The sequence below is a fragment of the Schistocerca piceifrons genome, chromosome 9, assembly GCF_021461385.2.
Source record: "Schistocerca piceifrons isolate TAMUIC-IGC-003096 chromosome 9, iqSchPice1.1, whole genome shotgun sequence".
Classification (NCBI taxonomy): Eukaryota; Metazoa; Arthropoda; class Insecta; order Orthoptera; family Acrididae; genus Schistocerca; species Schistocerca piceifrons.
The window spans coordinates 133,587,871-133,603,765 of record NC_060146.1 but is presented as its reverse complement, the minus strand read 5'-3'; the positions used below and the strand labels follow the sequence as shown (position 1 = coordinate 133,603,765).

Here is a 15,895-nt window from a genome sequence, read left to right as displayed (position 1 = left end):
CCAAGGTTATGGAAAGATTAAAGTTCAAGCCCATGGAGATCTGGATTACGGACAAGACAGGTATCACCACTATCCAGAAACGAAACAGGATTGCTGCTGAACAGGAAATAAAGCAGGTAGGAGCCGTCACTTTGGTTGAAAGGGGCACCCTCGTCACAGCTGCTATTGCTATCAATGCTCAGAGAAACAGAACTTATCCTCTCTTTCTATTCCCTTGCTTAAGGCATTGTGACCATTTCGTTCGAGATGGTCCTATTGGTTGCATTGGAGCAGGAAATGTGAGTGATTGGATGCAGGAAGAAAAATTTTTGGCGTTCTTGCACCATTTTGAAAAATTTGGTAAACCAACTCCTGAGCACTAATGTTTGCTGCTTCTTGACAGTCATGAATCTCTTAAATCCATCAGAAGCCTGAATATTTGTGAAAACCGCCTGCTTAGCTGGATGGTAACATGCTTGCTTCCCATGCAGCAGGCCCGGGTTCGATTCCCGGCCAGGTTGGAGATTGTCTCCCCTTGTGGACTGGGTGTTGTGTTGTCCTCATCATTTCATCCTCGTACTGGCACGTGAGTTGCCCAATGTGGCATCGACTGAAATAAGACTCGCACTCGGCGGCTGAACTTCCCCGATTGGGACTCCCGGCCATGGCGTATGCTAGTTTCATTTCTTATGTTGTCATTCCCACCACACTGTATGCAGCCTCTAGACCGTTCATTTTATGGCCCATTTAAAAATATGGTCAATGCTTTTGCTGACGGCTGGATTGGGAATTGTCCAGGAAAGACCATGTCAGTTTGACATCCCTTAAATTGTAAGGGAAGCACTTCCACTTGCTGTTACTCCCAAAAACATTGCAGTAGGCTGTCACTGCACAGGCATAGTACCATTCAATAGGAGTGTGTTCAGTGAAATTTATTTTGGCCCATCTGCTGTCACTGACCGCCCAGCGCCGCAAACTTCTGATCATGAAAAGCAAACTCTGACCTTGGCAGAGCCGTTAGTGATTTTCACTGGACCGTCTGAAGTTTTGAACATATTTAATGCTGATCCAGCAGCAAGACGTGAGAAATCATTTCCAGGTGTCGCAGCCTGCAACACAGGGCCTAGATATTTTACAGTCGTCTCCTTCAATTTGCCTAGCCTTTTCACCTGAAGCTATTCGTCTGTTCCCAAAAACAGGCCTGAGGCAAGACACAAGAAGAGGGAGGCAGCAGAGAAAGTCTGCAATTTTGACCGATACTCCAGAGAAATTGGCTTTAGAACAAGAGGTAAGAGCCTGTTCACAGACGAAGAAAGTGAATTAGTAGCTAAATTTAAGAAGCAGCAGGCCAAGAGCGCAACAGCAGAAAAAACCTAAAGAAATATCATCAGAAGATGAAGATAACTACTGCTTTGTATGTCTTGAACCTTACCGCCACAATGGTTCCAAAATGAAGTGGGAGTGTTGGGAGTTTAAGGGTTGGTCTCATTTTGCTTTGTACCTAAGAGGAGGATATGCATGTGTGTCACAACTCCAGATCTGAAAAGGACTTAAGATATGCATTGCTCTTATGTGTAATTGACTCACAAACATTTAATCATAACACATGGAGTCTTACAGTATTATTAAGTTATTTCAATTAATTTGAAAATTGCAAATGTAACTGATGTCACTTTGAACTGCAAAAAGGACAGTGCTTGTCTATACTTACAATTTTTTACTCATGTTAAGAGTATGAGTTTGATGCTGACAGTCCCTTGGGTGGTTAACAGCCAATTGACAATGTGTCCTCTTAACTTACACATTTCTGTGTGTATTTTGATCTGCAAGTGACCAATAATGCTCAAAACTAACTATAAAATTTCCTATGATTAATGTTTGCTAATAAAGATTTTTACAAAAAAAGTCAGTATTCGCTGGTTATATGTCGTGAAACTTGCCTTTGCTATTTTTTTTAAAGACTTCCCTTTCCTAAATTAGCAGGCGTAATGTCTTTAGTGCTGTTTTGATTCATTATGGGTTGTGATATTTTTTTCCAGTGGTATTCACTAACCTGCTGTTTTGCTCTACCAAGCTATCTCCACCAGCCTAGATTCAGGCATGTACAGCAAGTGCTGTAAAGAGCTATTCCTTTAATCAGTTATAGGAAGAGCTAAAAGTAAAGACTCAGCGTACATTTTAGGCATTGCAAGATTGATAAACTCACAAACATCTACATCCTTACCCTGCAAATCGCCGTACAGTGTGTGGAGGGGTGTACTTCTGATAGCACTGTACACTTCCCCCTTTCCTTCTCCATTCGTGTGAGGTATAAAGGCACAACGTTGACAAACTCTCCATACAAGTTCCAATTTCTGATTTTTCCCAGAGTAGTTATTTCGTATGAGGTTTGTGGGAGGAAGTTGCTCAGCTCTTCTTGGAACATACACATTCAGAATTTTGAAAGTAAACCATCCATATATTTATTCTGCAAGGCACCATATAGTGCATAGTGGAGGGTACCCTGTACTACTGCTGCTCATTTGCTTTCCTGTTCCACTTGTGAATGGAGTAAACAAATTTGTATGCTTCCCTATGAGACCTTGTTTTCACAGTCCTCGGCCAAGATATATGTTGGTAGCAGTATAATCATTCTACAAACTGTCACAAATGTTGGTTCTCTAAATTTTTTTGGTAGTGTTTCATGAAAAAAATGTCTTCTTCCCTCCAGGGATTCCCATTTGAGATCACAGAGTATTTCTTTACCACTTGCATGTTGGTCGGCCTACCAGTAACAAATCTAACAGCACATCTCTGAATGCTTCAGTGTCTTCATTCAATTCCACATGGTGGGGATCCCAAACACTTGAATGGTGTTCAACTGTTTTGTATGCAGTCTCCTATATACTTGGGCATGCTGAAAAGTAATTCCTCCAAATTTCTTATCTTTTTAGTATCGATTAAGGTACTCACGTCGTGTATTACTTGGTCGACTTTCCTCCTTTGCTGACAAGTGTTGCAACCATCTGCCACTTGAAAGCTCCAAATTGTAGTGCATAATATGGCTAGTGTAACATAACTAGGTTGGAACGTGAGAAATAGCATGCTGTAATTGAAAGCGGGCAATCTGAGAGTTCATCCACATATGGCGCACATTCTTTCAGCGTGACAATGTCGGACGATGAGTGCTGTGACATCTGCAGCAATCAAACGCCTTGGGTTCATTGTCATCTGTCATCTTCCGTGCAGTCCTGACTTGGCCTCATCTGATGTTCATCTGTTTCCAAAACTTAAGGAACACTTTTGATGATGATGATGATGATGATGATGATGATGGAGTGGTGTAAGCAGTGATGAGATTGTGACTCCATCAATGAAGTGAAACATTCTGCAGGGATGGTATCATCAAACTAGGCTCTTGTCGGGAGAAATGTTTGTCTCAGTGTGACTATAATGAGGAATAATTATGTAGACATGAAAATGAAAAGTTTGTTTTATTTAAAAAGCCTTAAGAGTTCTCACATGTAAAATTTGGAGACATTATTTTTCAGCAAACTGTCATACATAAACTGCACTTTTCTAGAGTTCTCTCAATAAATGGTAGTTGACTATTTGCCTTCCCTACAACTGACCTTACATGCTTGTTCTTTTTGTGTTGTGTTCCAGTTTTATACCTTGATATTTAACACAGTGTAACTGTGTCAATAAGCACACCTCTGATGCTTATTCAAACTTACAGCATTGTTTTCCCTACTCATCTGTGTTCACCCTTCTGTGTTGCACAACACTTTTCTTGTAGTGTCTACCTCCATACTTTGTTGAGCACCCCCTTAAATGCTCTTGTGCCAACAGTACGAGCCTGCAATGAAATTCATTGCTCTTCTTTGACTCTTCTCTATCATTTATGTTAATCCAACTTGCCAAGGGTCCTATGGTGCTGGAGAATTGGTTGAGCAAGTGTTTTGAAAGCTACTTTATTTGTAGATGAATTAAATTTCCTAAAGCTTCACTCAATGAATATGGCCTGGATGTGTTTTCCTAATATTTTTCATGTGGTCATTCCACTTTAGATCATTATGGAAAGTTAGACTCAGAATGTTGTTCTTTTGGGTTATGTCCCCCTCCTGGCAGCCCGACAGTGTCTCTCCCCCCCCCCCCCCCCCCCTGCCCTCCCAAACACACACGTTTATCCCTTGCTCAAGGAATTAGAACTTCTTTCTACTTGCAGGAGAAGTTAGTGTACTGTGATTTTGAATATATAGGATTTTCTTGGTGACTTGCAAGGAATAATGTATCTTTCCAGCCGCAATTATGAAACACAATAAAAAGTTATAGTGATAAGAGAAAAATGAGTAAAAAAGTGTTTATTGATGTCTTTGGCAGTCGGAGTAGTTGAAATTTTCCTACCAGAACCATATTCATTATCTTGAAGTCAGCACCTATTTGTGGGCAAAGGGCACCTTCAAATGAAATGGAACAAATCGTCAGAACTGCCGCCCCCCCCCCCCTCTCTCTCTCTCTCTCTCTCTCTCTCTCTCTCTCTCTCTCTCTCTCTCTCTCTCTCTCCCTCCCTCCCCCCCCTCCCCCTCTCCCCCTGCCCTCCCCCCCTCCTTGTGTGTGTGTGTGTGTGTGTGTGTGTGTGTGTGTGTGTGTGTGTGTGTGTACTGTAAACACTTTGCTCTTCTGTACATCTTCATCCAAAGGAATAATTTAACTTAAAAATGACCTAATGAGAATTCAATTCAGAGGATATAGTGTGCTGCAAGGAAAGCAATGATGAGACAGGCTCACCTCATGAAAAAACTGCTCTCAAGTTGGCACAATAGTGTTGATAGAGACAGAGTAAGAGTGTCTACATTACTGTTCTTTTAATAATGAGGTGGTGACAGCTATATAGCTTTGCATAGGCAGTTAAAAGTAATGGAACAAAGTGGTTGAGCAGCTCCTCATAAGACACCTGTTTTGTGATGCCAACTCAAACTAGTGACCTGACGAAACTGCCTTAACTGCTACCCACCACAAGCTTCTTCCACATTTAGCAAAACACAGCTCACATAGTATTGAAAGTAGTGCCAGGCAGTTGGGAAACTTGGTACACCTGGTGGCCAAAATTTGCTCCATTTTTACCGCACCAAGGCTTGACGCAGCTTTCCTGGTCTTTGGTTGCATCATTGCTGTTAAATTAAATATACAGGGTGTACATAAAGTTCAGGAACACTTTAAATTATTTATTGCACAAGAACTATACGTTGTACGGATGTCATACTTATTGCATTTTGAAGAGAAACTCTGGAAGTTTTATTTTTACAAACACGGGATGCACCAGACAGATTTCTTTGGACTCCTTATGAATGGCTCACGTAAGCGCTCCGCATTCACTTCACTCACACGGGGACATTTACTTCTCTTTGCCAAGCCCAAGCAACCCGTCGGAACAAATTTGTTGTGCCAGTAGTAAATGACCTTCCTTGTTGGTGGCTTCTTACCATACTTGGTTCTAAACATCCATTGAACAGCTGTGGCACACTTGTTTTTGTCAAACTCCAACACACAGAAAGCTCGCTCCGCACTTGAACTTGCCATGTTTTTGACCAGTGCTGACTATCAGCAAATAACCAAACTACACTGTGGAGGTATACATGAAAGGGGGGGGGGGGGGGTTACTTTCAGGGTTTCTCTTCAAAATGACATATGTATGATATCTGTACAATGTTTGGTTCTTGCACAATAAATAATTGAAAGTGTTCCTGGACTTTATGTACACACTGTCTGTATTACCAGTGACCAGTGTCATATGTAATGGGACGTTAGTAGAAGTGGGAACAGCTTAATGGGCTAATGAGCTGTTCTGGCAAATTTGCCATTATTCCATTTTCTTGGCTGATTAAAGTTTGGTACTCCAAGGCTGAGACGTTTATAATTATTATTTCACATGAAAGAAGTGGTTATATGCCACGCATTCATTCTTCCAGTCGGCAAGATCATAAAAATAGGTGAACTTTTAGTTATGTCTTTTTAGAAAGACAACAGCTGCTATCTCTTCCTACCATCTTGGAAATGAAGTGCTACATTTTCTGTGTGTGTGTGTGTGTGTGTGTGTGTGTGTGTGTGTGTGTGTGTGTGTGTGTGTGTGCGCGCGCTTTTGATTTTCAAACTGAAGATTTTTTTCCATCTGGCTATGTTCTGCCAACCAAACCCTTATCTTAGTCAAGTTGTGCCATAGTATTGTTTTCTCTCCAATTTGATCTTGCACTTCCTTATTAGTTGCTGGCTCTAACCATCTAATATTCAGAATTCTTCTGTAGCACCACATTCCAGCAAATACCTTCCGAAACGTTCATTGCATGTATGTGTCCCCCTCCCCCTACACACACACACACACACACACACACACACACACACACACACACACACACACACACACACCATACTTCATGGCAGTATATGCCACAAAACACAGCCAAATCTGGTCCCACATTGGTGATATTACCACATACCCTATGAATGCATTTCTGTTTGCTGTAACTGTCAGTGAAGTGTATCTGGACATCTATGTGTAATGCGTAATTGATCACTAGAGGCTGGAAACTAGGGAGTATTGTGTTGTTAGTAGAGAAGCCATAACCGCAAAATACTTTGGTCAGGAGAGCTTGACGACTTCGAATGTGGACCAGTCATTAGATGTAACCTGAGTAAAAAATCTGTTAGGGACGTTTCAACCCTTCTAATGTTACCAGAGTTGACTGTTGGTGATTGCGATTGTGAAATGGAACTGGGGAGGAACAACCTCAGCTAAACCGTGCCAGGCAGACATTGTTTACTGACAGGGAGTGGCACTGACAAGCATTGCAAAGGGTGGTTATACAAGATTGCATGAAATCAACAGGAGGAGCCACTTGTGGTTTCCAAAACTTTACATTGTGTCCAACTAGCACAATGACTGTGCATAGGCAGTTAAAAGTAATGGAACAAAGTGGTTGAGCAGCTCCTCATAAGACACCCATTTCTGCAATCAGTGCTAAGTGATGCTTAAGGTGGTGTAAAGAAAACACCACTGGGGAGTGACTGACTGTGAGAACAAGCTATTTTGGGTGATGAATCATGCTATATTGTGTGGCAATCCAATGAAAGGTTTTGGGTTTGGTAAATGCATTGGAAATGTTACCTTCCATCATGTGTAGTGGTAACAGTGAAGTACGAAATAGGTGATGTTACAGTACGGGGTTAATCATAGCTAACACTTGGTTCAAGAATCATAAAAGAAGGTTGTATACCTGGAAGAATCCTGGAGATAATAAAAGGTATCAGATAGATTATATAATGGTAAGACAGAGATTTAGGAACCAGGTTTTAAATTGTAAGACATTTCCAGGGGCAGATGTGGATTCTGACCACAATCTATTGGTTATGAACTGCAGATTGAAACTGAAGAAACTGCAAAAAGGCGGGAATTTAAGGAGATGGGACCTGGATAAACTGACTAAACCAGAGCTTGTACAGAGTTTCAGGGAGAGCATAAGGGAACAATTGACAGGAATGGGGAAAGAAATACAGTAGAAGAAGAATGGGTAGCTCTGAGGGATGAAGTAGTGAAGGCAGCAGAGGGATCAAGTAGGTAAAAAGATGAGGGCTAGTAGAAATCCTTGGGTAACAGAAGAAATATTGAATTTAATTGATGAAAGGAGAAAATATAAAAATGCAGTAAATGAAGCAGGCAAAAAGGAATACAAACGTCTCAAAAATGAGATCGACAGGAAGTGCAAAATGGCTAAGCAGGGATGGCTAGAGGACAAATGTAAGGATGTAGAGGCTTGTCTCACTAGGGATAAGATAGATACTGCCTACAGGAAAATTAAAGAGACCATTGGAGAGAAGAGAACCACTTGTATGAATATTAAGAGCTCAGATGGCAACCCAGTTCTAAGCAAAAAAGGGAAGGCAGAAAGGTGGAAGGAGTATATAGAGGTTCTATACAAGGGTGATATACTTGAGGACAATATTATGGAAATGGAAGAGGGGGTAGATGAAGATGAAATGGGAGATACGATACTGCGTGAAGAGTTTGACAGAGCACTGAAAGACCTGAGTCGAAACAAGGCCCCGGGAGTATACAACATTCCATTAGAACTACTGATGGCCTTGGGAGAGCCAGTCATGACAAAACTCTACCATCTGGTGAGCAAGATGTATGAGACAGGCGAAATACCCATAGACTTCAAGAAGAATATAATAATTCCAATCCCAAAGAAAGCAGGTGTTGACAGATGTGAAAATTACCGAACAATCAGTTTAATAAGTCACAGCTGCAAAATACTAACGCGAATTCTTTACAGACGAATGGAAAAACTGGTAGAAGCGGACCTCGGGGAAGATCAGTTTGGATTCCGTAGAAATGTTGGAACACGTGAGGCAATACTAACCTTACGACTTATCGTAGAAGAAAGATTAAGAAAAGGCAAACCTACGTTTCTAGCATTTGTAGACTTAGAGAAAGCTTTTGACAATGTTGACTGGAATACTCTCTTTCAAATTCTGAAGGTGGCAGGAGTAAAATACAGGGAGCGAAAGGCTATTTACAATTTGTACAGAAACCAGATGGCAGTCATAAGAGTCGAGAGACATGAAAGGGAAGCAGTAGTTGGGAAGGGAGTGAGACAGGGTTGTAGCCTATCCCTGATGTTATTCAATCTATATATTGAGCAAGTAGTAAGGGAAACAAAAGAAAAATTCGGAGTAGGTATTAAAATTCATGGAGAAGAAGTAAAAACTTTGAGGTTTGCCGGTGACATTGTAATTCTGTCAGAGACAGCAAAGGACTTGGAAGAGCAGTTGAACGGAATGGACAGTGTCTTGAAAGGAGGATATAAGATGAACATCAACAAAAGCAAAACGAGGATAATGGAATGTAGTCAAATTAAATCGGGTGATGCTGAGGGGATTAGATTAGGAAATGAGACACTTAAAGTAGTAAAGGAGTTTTGCTATTTAGGGAGCAAAATAACTGATGATGGTCGAAGTAGAGAGGATATAAAATGTAGACTGGCAATGGCAAGGAAATCGTTTCTGAAGAAGAGAAATTTGTTAACATCGAGTATAGATTTGTCAGGAAGTCATTTCTGAAAGTATTTGTATGGAGTGTAGCCATGTATGGAAGTGAAAATGGACGATAACCAGTTTGGACAAGAAGAGAATAGAAGCTTTCAAAATGTGTTGCTACAGAAGTATGCTGAAGATAAGGTGGGTAGATCACGTAACTAATGAGGAGGTATTGAATAGGATTGGGGAGAAGAGAAGTTTGTGGCACAACTTGACTAGAAGAAGGGATCGGTTGGTAGGACATGTTTTGAGGCATCAAGTGATCACAAATTTAGCATTGGAGGGCAGCGTGAAGGGTAAAAATCGTAGAGGGAGACCAAGAGATGAATACACTAAGCAGATTCAGAAGGATGTAGGTTGCAGTAGGTACTTGGAGATGAAGAAGCTTGCACAGGATAGAGTAGCATGGAGAGATGCATCAAACCAGTAGTCTTAGGACTGAAGACCACAACAACAACAACAACAACAACAACAACAACAGTACGGGGTTTGTTCTTTGTGGTAAGGGTGTGGTTTCCTTATTGCACTTAAGAAAACAACCCTAAATCCAGAAGCATAGGAACACACGTTACAGAATTGTGTCCTGTGTACAGTAAAGAAACAGTTCGGAGATGATATTTGTGTCAGCGTGACGATATGACTTGTCATAAAGCAGCTTGTTTGTGGTAATGGTTTGTGGAAAGTAACATTCCTGTAATGGACTAGCCTACCTGGAGTCCCAACCTCATGCGAGCAGAAGACCCGTGGTAAGAGCCATAACATTCACTTTGGTTTTAAACATCACTACCATCTGTGGTTTCAGTTCTTGAGGAAGAAGGGGCTACTATTCCTCCACAGAAATTCAGACACCTCATTGGAAGTGGCCCCACCAGAATACAAGCCATGGTAAAGGCAAAGGGGAACACACACCATATTGACATCCTCTAACAAGTATTCAGTACTAATGAGCAGTAGTGTTGATAGGAACATCGGTGGTATGAAAGTTTGGATCAGGTTTTAAGGCATGCTCATATAGGCTATGGCCGAGTCGAGTCTTGGTTAGAAGTGTGGTCTCACACACATTTTCATTTGTTAGTGGAATGTTTTGTGGCTTATTTTCCTGCTGGGGGTAATAGAAGTGGGCCATTGAAAGTGTCCAGTTGTCGATCTGCAGCTCAGTTTTCAAATTCTCTCAGATTTTCTGTCTCGCTGTACAATGTCAATGCAGTAAGGGTCCTCCTACACATTGCCCATGAACTGTGAACCAGCTCCTCCCCCGTGGAGTTTGATCCGCAGCATCAGTGTGGTGAAAGAGAATTTTTCTTCTGTCTAGTGGCGTAACACGCCCAGAGAAGTTGAACACGATGTATTTCCTATAACATACAATCCTGACCTCTTCCCCTTGATTGACTGCATGGGTGTGAAATTCCAGTTAGGTTTTTGTGCAAGTGTGTCTGACAGTAGACTCAGAACAATTTTTTACAATAAAATCTGAACATCTGTTGTCTTTTCAGCAATGGTTTCTTTGATGCCACGGAGGTTATATCCACTCCAAGCTCTTCACTCCTGGCTCCACAGAGAAAATGACTCCACTGAGCAGGTAGAAGCACCAGTCTGTGGCCCTCATCGCTGATGGCACAGGATCGGTACAACTTTGATCTGCACAAACCGCCAGAAACTTCCCAAAAGTGGGGTGTTTTTTACTTACTAACTACCTTAACCTATGAACATCTTTAATCAGCCAATGGAGATAAAGGATCTGGAACATCCCATTCTGCAAATGATATTTTACATCTCATTACAAATGTATTCTGTAAGTATGAGCGTAGAAGTGCTGATGACAGTTCTGTCTCATTCTGCAAGCAAAACAAGAACAATACATTATTTAGCATCTGTCACACGAGTTCCACTGTTTCTTGGAGCTTTGACTGCTGTCATCAGGAGCAACTCACAGACTACCCTTATTAATTCAATGTCCATCCGTCCAGTACCCCCCCCCCCCTCCCTTTCCCCTTTCACAATAAGTACAGAAGTAGCTATAATTTACCAGGATCAAACAGTAGAAAATTCACACTGGAATAATGACAACATTATGAAAAGGATAGATTGCTATTCATCATATAGCAGAAATGTTGAATCTCAATTTGCTATATGGTGAGTGGCAATCTGTCCTTTTCATAATATTGTCATTATTCCATCCTGAGTTTTCTATTGTTTGATTTTTGCCTAATGGCTTTCTTCCATCTCATAACCCAGAGCTGTTTGCCTTTGTTACTATGTTCGAACATATTACTATACTCTGTGTCTGTCCTCCTTTCTCTTCTGTCCGGTGTTTCACTTGTCTTCCAAACTGCAGCACACCCTCTTATTTATAAGCTGCACCGTATCAACTGTCTCGTCTTGTACAACACATGGTTGCAAGACTGTGCTGATTGTTGGTGCAGCGTCTCGTGTTCCTCATTACTCCCATCGATATCATAAAACTAGATGTTCAAATTGATCACTCTTCCTGCATCACTCTCGCATATTTTTGCACTTTATTTTCCATACTTTCCTGTGCCATGGTCACTTCTTGCTGCTATCTGGATAACCACTCTGCTTAGGACAAAGACACTCTTGTTTCCACTATCAGTTCGTATTCAGTACCCATCACACAATTACATTGGCTTTATGTATGGAACACACATTCGTACTTGGTGTGGACAGAAAATTGGGGACAATTGATGCTAGAAGATATTCTTGGAATTGAAGTTGCGTAAATACTGAAAAGTTTGTTACTGTATTTCAGCAGGTTACATATAAAATAACTTTTTAGTTACCCTATATTAGTGATTAAAGTACAATATGTTTGGTTGCAGAGGTTCCGAAAGGTGCAAAGATAATTGATATATATTGGGGACTTCAGAAATTCGGTACTATTACGTACATTGGACTTGGCAATGACAATGCTGTAATAGAGTTTGCAGACAGGTAAGTTTCTCCAAGGGGTGATGTATTATTTCTATGTACTTTCAATGTTATCATGCATTTTCTGAAGTGACCTTTCATTATTATTTCATTTCTGTGCTTTAGCAGATAATGTCCATTTTTAAGGGAAGTCTTTCAAAATTCAGTATAATGTTAAGTTATCAGACACGATAAATCTATAAGTTTGGATTGTTCATTTCAATCAAGTCACCTACCTTTCACGATCTGTTTGCTACTCTTTAATTCCATTACTGATGATAACTGTTGTTAGGATTCCAGTCTGAAGATGTCCTATCAACCAATCCCCGTTTTAGTCAAGTTGTACCACAAAGGCCTCTTATCCTAACTTGAGTGAATAACTCTTAATGAATTCTGTGATCTAAACTTCTGGTCTTCACTATTCTTATGTAGCACCACATTTCATCTGAACTGTTTATCATCCACACTTCACGTCTGTAAAAGGCCTACTCAAGGTAAGTACCATCAGAAAAGACTTTGTAACAAATCCTTCCTAGTAATTATGTATAAGTGTTCAGTGTGGTACCAGAATACGTGTGAAATGACAGTGTAGAGCATTAGCAGCGTTGGCTCTGGCAGGATTAGATCTTATGAAGGTGGGGATTTTGTTCAAAAAAGTTTAAGTTTCACTTTCCTTTATTTTCAGTTTCTGTGCAGTTAAAAGTTCAGCGTTTACTTACTTTCCTGTTGATGACAACTAATTTACGCTGCACATTAATAAAATATTGCAATTGTTAATATTAACTCTATTATGTTTATATATTCGCTGGATAAGTGAATTTATTGATTATGTAACAGTGTGAAGTATGAAATGCGTATCATACGGGGTGATTCAAAAGGTTGTGCACAAATTGAAGGGACTGACTGAGGAATTAAAATACAAAAAGTTTGGAATATTAACTTGATAGCTGCATCCCGCTGTTAAACAGTTTTCATAAAGAAATGTTAATGCTGAAAATCGCTATCCACACATATGTGCAACCACAATAGTTATCTTTTGGAGGTATTGAAGCCTGAGCCAGTTGTCTCAGCAAACCCCATGAGGGGTTGGGGCGAGGGCAGGGGCACTAAATTTTGGGACAATGTGAGAAGCTGACAGAATACATGTTACTCAAAACTCGCTTGCTTACGCAAGGAAAAAACTTCTTGCAACCAAGTAGCTAATTACAAAATGTGCCAGGAAAGGAAGTAAATGATTCATGACTGTTTGCACACTCCTAGCACGGAAGAGATTGCCTCATGTGACCGTCACGTTAAGACTATGACACAGCATGGAAAGGGGATGCATTATGTCCAGACTTTGAAGGGTCATACTCCTGTACTATCTCAAATGCAATGTGGGGAACCATCTGATATGACTTCAGGTCATGTCTGGTAATGTTCCAGTAATTTGAACAGCACAGTAGTGTACCATGTGATACCTCTTGTGAGACAGTACACTGCTGTGATTTTTCAACAGGACAACATTCACTAACATACAACACATCCCTATGAACTGCCTGTGTGATGTTGGTGTACTAGGTTTGCCCAGAAAGTAATGTCACTAACAAGGAGAGTGGGATAGTTTTTGAAACCATTTGGACTGTGATGTAGGTTAGAATTCGAGGTATCGTACCCTGGTGGGCCCACATTTGCAAGTAATCCATAAAAAAATTTCATAATTTTGTGTTATGTTTTAGATCCTGAAAACTGACAGTAATAAATATAATTGTAGTGTAGTGCCTAACTTATCAGAATGATATGCAGAAGGGTACAGGTTTGAATCGTGTCAGGTGCTTCAAAATTTTTTGATTTTGAAATCTTTGCCAAAATTACTTTGATCATTATTTTTACTCAATTAATTGGTTAAAATTTTTTTTTTTTTTTAATTTTCAAATCCTGTGTTGTTATTTTAACCATAATATTAACTTTCACATGTACTCTAAATTTTTTTTTTCCTTCCTGTAATTTTTTTCATTTGGAAGCTTTGTGCATGTGACTAATTTTTTTTATTATTAATTTTCTTCCATTTGATCATCTAATGTTCTTGTCCATGTCATTGCATTCATTATTTCTGTTCCACATTTTGCATATTTATTTATAATCTGTTCTTTTGTTTAAATCTTCATCATAGTTGTTTTGTCCAAAGTGCAAATGTTTGTATGATGATTAATATAAAAAAATGTATATCTTGTACATAAGATATACTTGGGACCCTAACCTACATCACCATACACATTGTTTCAAAAACTCAATCAGACCACTGGGGGACTGTCCTTGTAAGTCCACAAATACTAATTCATAGATAAATATAGTACAGAGCCTCAGTATTCTCCAAAATGGGACCCAACTACGTAAATACATTTCTGCCACTAAGATTTCCAAGTGTTGGAGGCATCCTGGAAGGCCTGTGTTGTAATTTTATTTAGGCAAGTGTAACAGCAATTTGTGTTGTCAGTAGTCCCAGGATGGTGGCCTTTTAGGTTATCTTGAACCAGAAAAACAAAGAAGAAACTTGTGAAGTGGGACTGGTGCAGCATTGACACTTTGTTTTTAACCAGATAATACCTCACTGAGAAGGCAATGTGGCTGGGAACTTGTGGTTTGACATGACAGACACTTTTTTTTTTTTTTTTTCATGTGGACACTTCCATATGAAAGGCAGCAGTGACAGTCTCTTTGTAGTGGATGTTACCACTAACGTAAAAGAAGACAATGAGCATTGCCTTTACTTTGGATCTACTCATGCATGCATTCTTTAGGTGTGGTGATGGTGAGATGTGCCCCTTGGAGCTCTGTCTCAGGGTCGTGTTCAAAATCCTCAAACCTCATCTCCCATTATAAGACTGTCCAAGAAAAGTAGCATCATTTCTTCACTGTTCCAGAAGTTCTTCAGTCAGCCACCCAGTTGAACTTCTGACCATTGGTCAAAATTTAAAGTTCACTCACGTCACATTTTCTTCAGTTTTTGATATTGGAGTCATTGTGGCCTTCCAAAACCACCTCATGTCATTGGAACAGTTTTTCAAGTGAATGGTACATTGCAGCTAAAAGTGGAGCACCAAATGTAGTTTCACATTGGTAAATGTCTCAACTCCTGAGGTGTTTGAAGAGAGCTGGGGTCAGTTGCATTGGGATGCTTAACAACCTCCGCCAACTAGCCTAATGCATAGACAACACTTCAGCTTATAGGAGCATCAAAATAGAAATGGAGCTGATACTTTGTGGAGAAACGTTGTACTTCCTTGGTCAGTGAGATTCCGCAGTCTGCCCTTGAAAGACGATGTAGGACCAGGTAGGGGCCAAATCCATGTTTGTACCAATATATCCAGGATATGGAGAGTCAGTTAAAACACCTGCAAGCGAGCTTACCTCAGGAAAGAAAACATGTATGTGATATGCTTTGCAACCTAATCATTGTGAGCATCTGGGCCTAAGGTAATGCAAATTACCACTGACAAGAAACCAGCAGTTTGCTCATTTCGAGAATCTAGTTGTTCATGTGCTATGATTTTTTAATCACTGAAGTACAGTCACATCTTTAAGAGCCACTAATTTATGTGTGCCACTTGTGCAGAAAGAGCACACTCTATTTAAATAAATAGTTGTTGTTTCCTTTTTAAACTTGCATCTGTTTTTAAGATTAGTCCCTACTTTTCTTTGATCATGGAAATCAGTCTGTGGTTAAGATAGCAATGTATACTAATTCCTTTCAGGATCTCAGTTGGTAAAGTATTGTCGAGCCACCCAGTTAGAGTGAAAACGAATACAGTGCGTGCTTCACATGAGCCCGAATGGAAGTCCATTTGTGAGTATTTTGAACTACTGTAACAAATACACATGTTTAGCTTAAGTACTTGCATGCTGCTATATCTGTATGGAATTGCTACAGGCATTT

The 15,895-nt window shown here is 40.1% G+C and overlaps 1 protein-coding gene across 5 annotated transcripts in view; it reads left to right on the top strand.

Moving 5' to 3' along the window:
* LOC124717372 (speckle targeted PIP5K1A-regulated poly(A) polymerase-like) overlaps window positions 1–15,895 on the top strand; it is a 221,362-nt gene that overhangs the window by 6,853 nt on the left and 198,614 nt on the right. For all 5 annotated transcript variants that reach the window (XM_047244208.1, XM_047244210.1, XM_047244206.1 and 2 more), the window contains exons 3-4: window positions 11,892–12,003; window positions 15,714–15,805. In XM_047244208.1, the coding sequence (XP_047100164.1) occupies window positions 11,892–12,003; window positions 15,714–15,805 (204 nt within the window). The remainder of the gene's footprint in view (window positions 1–11,891; window positions 12,004–15,713; window positions 15,806–15,895) is intronic.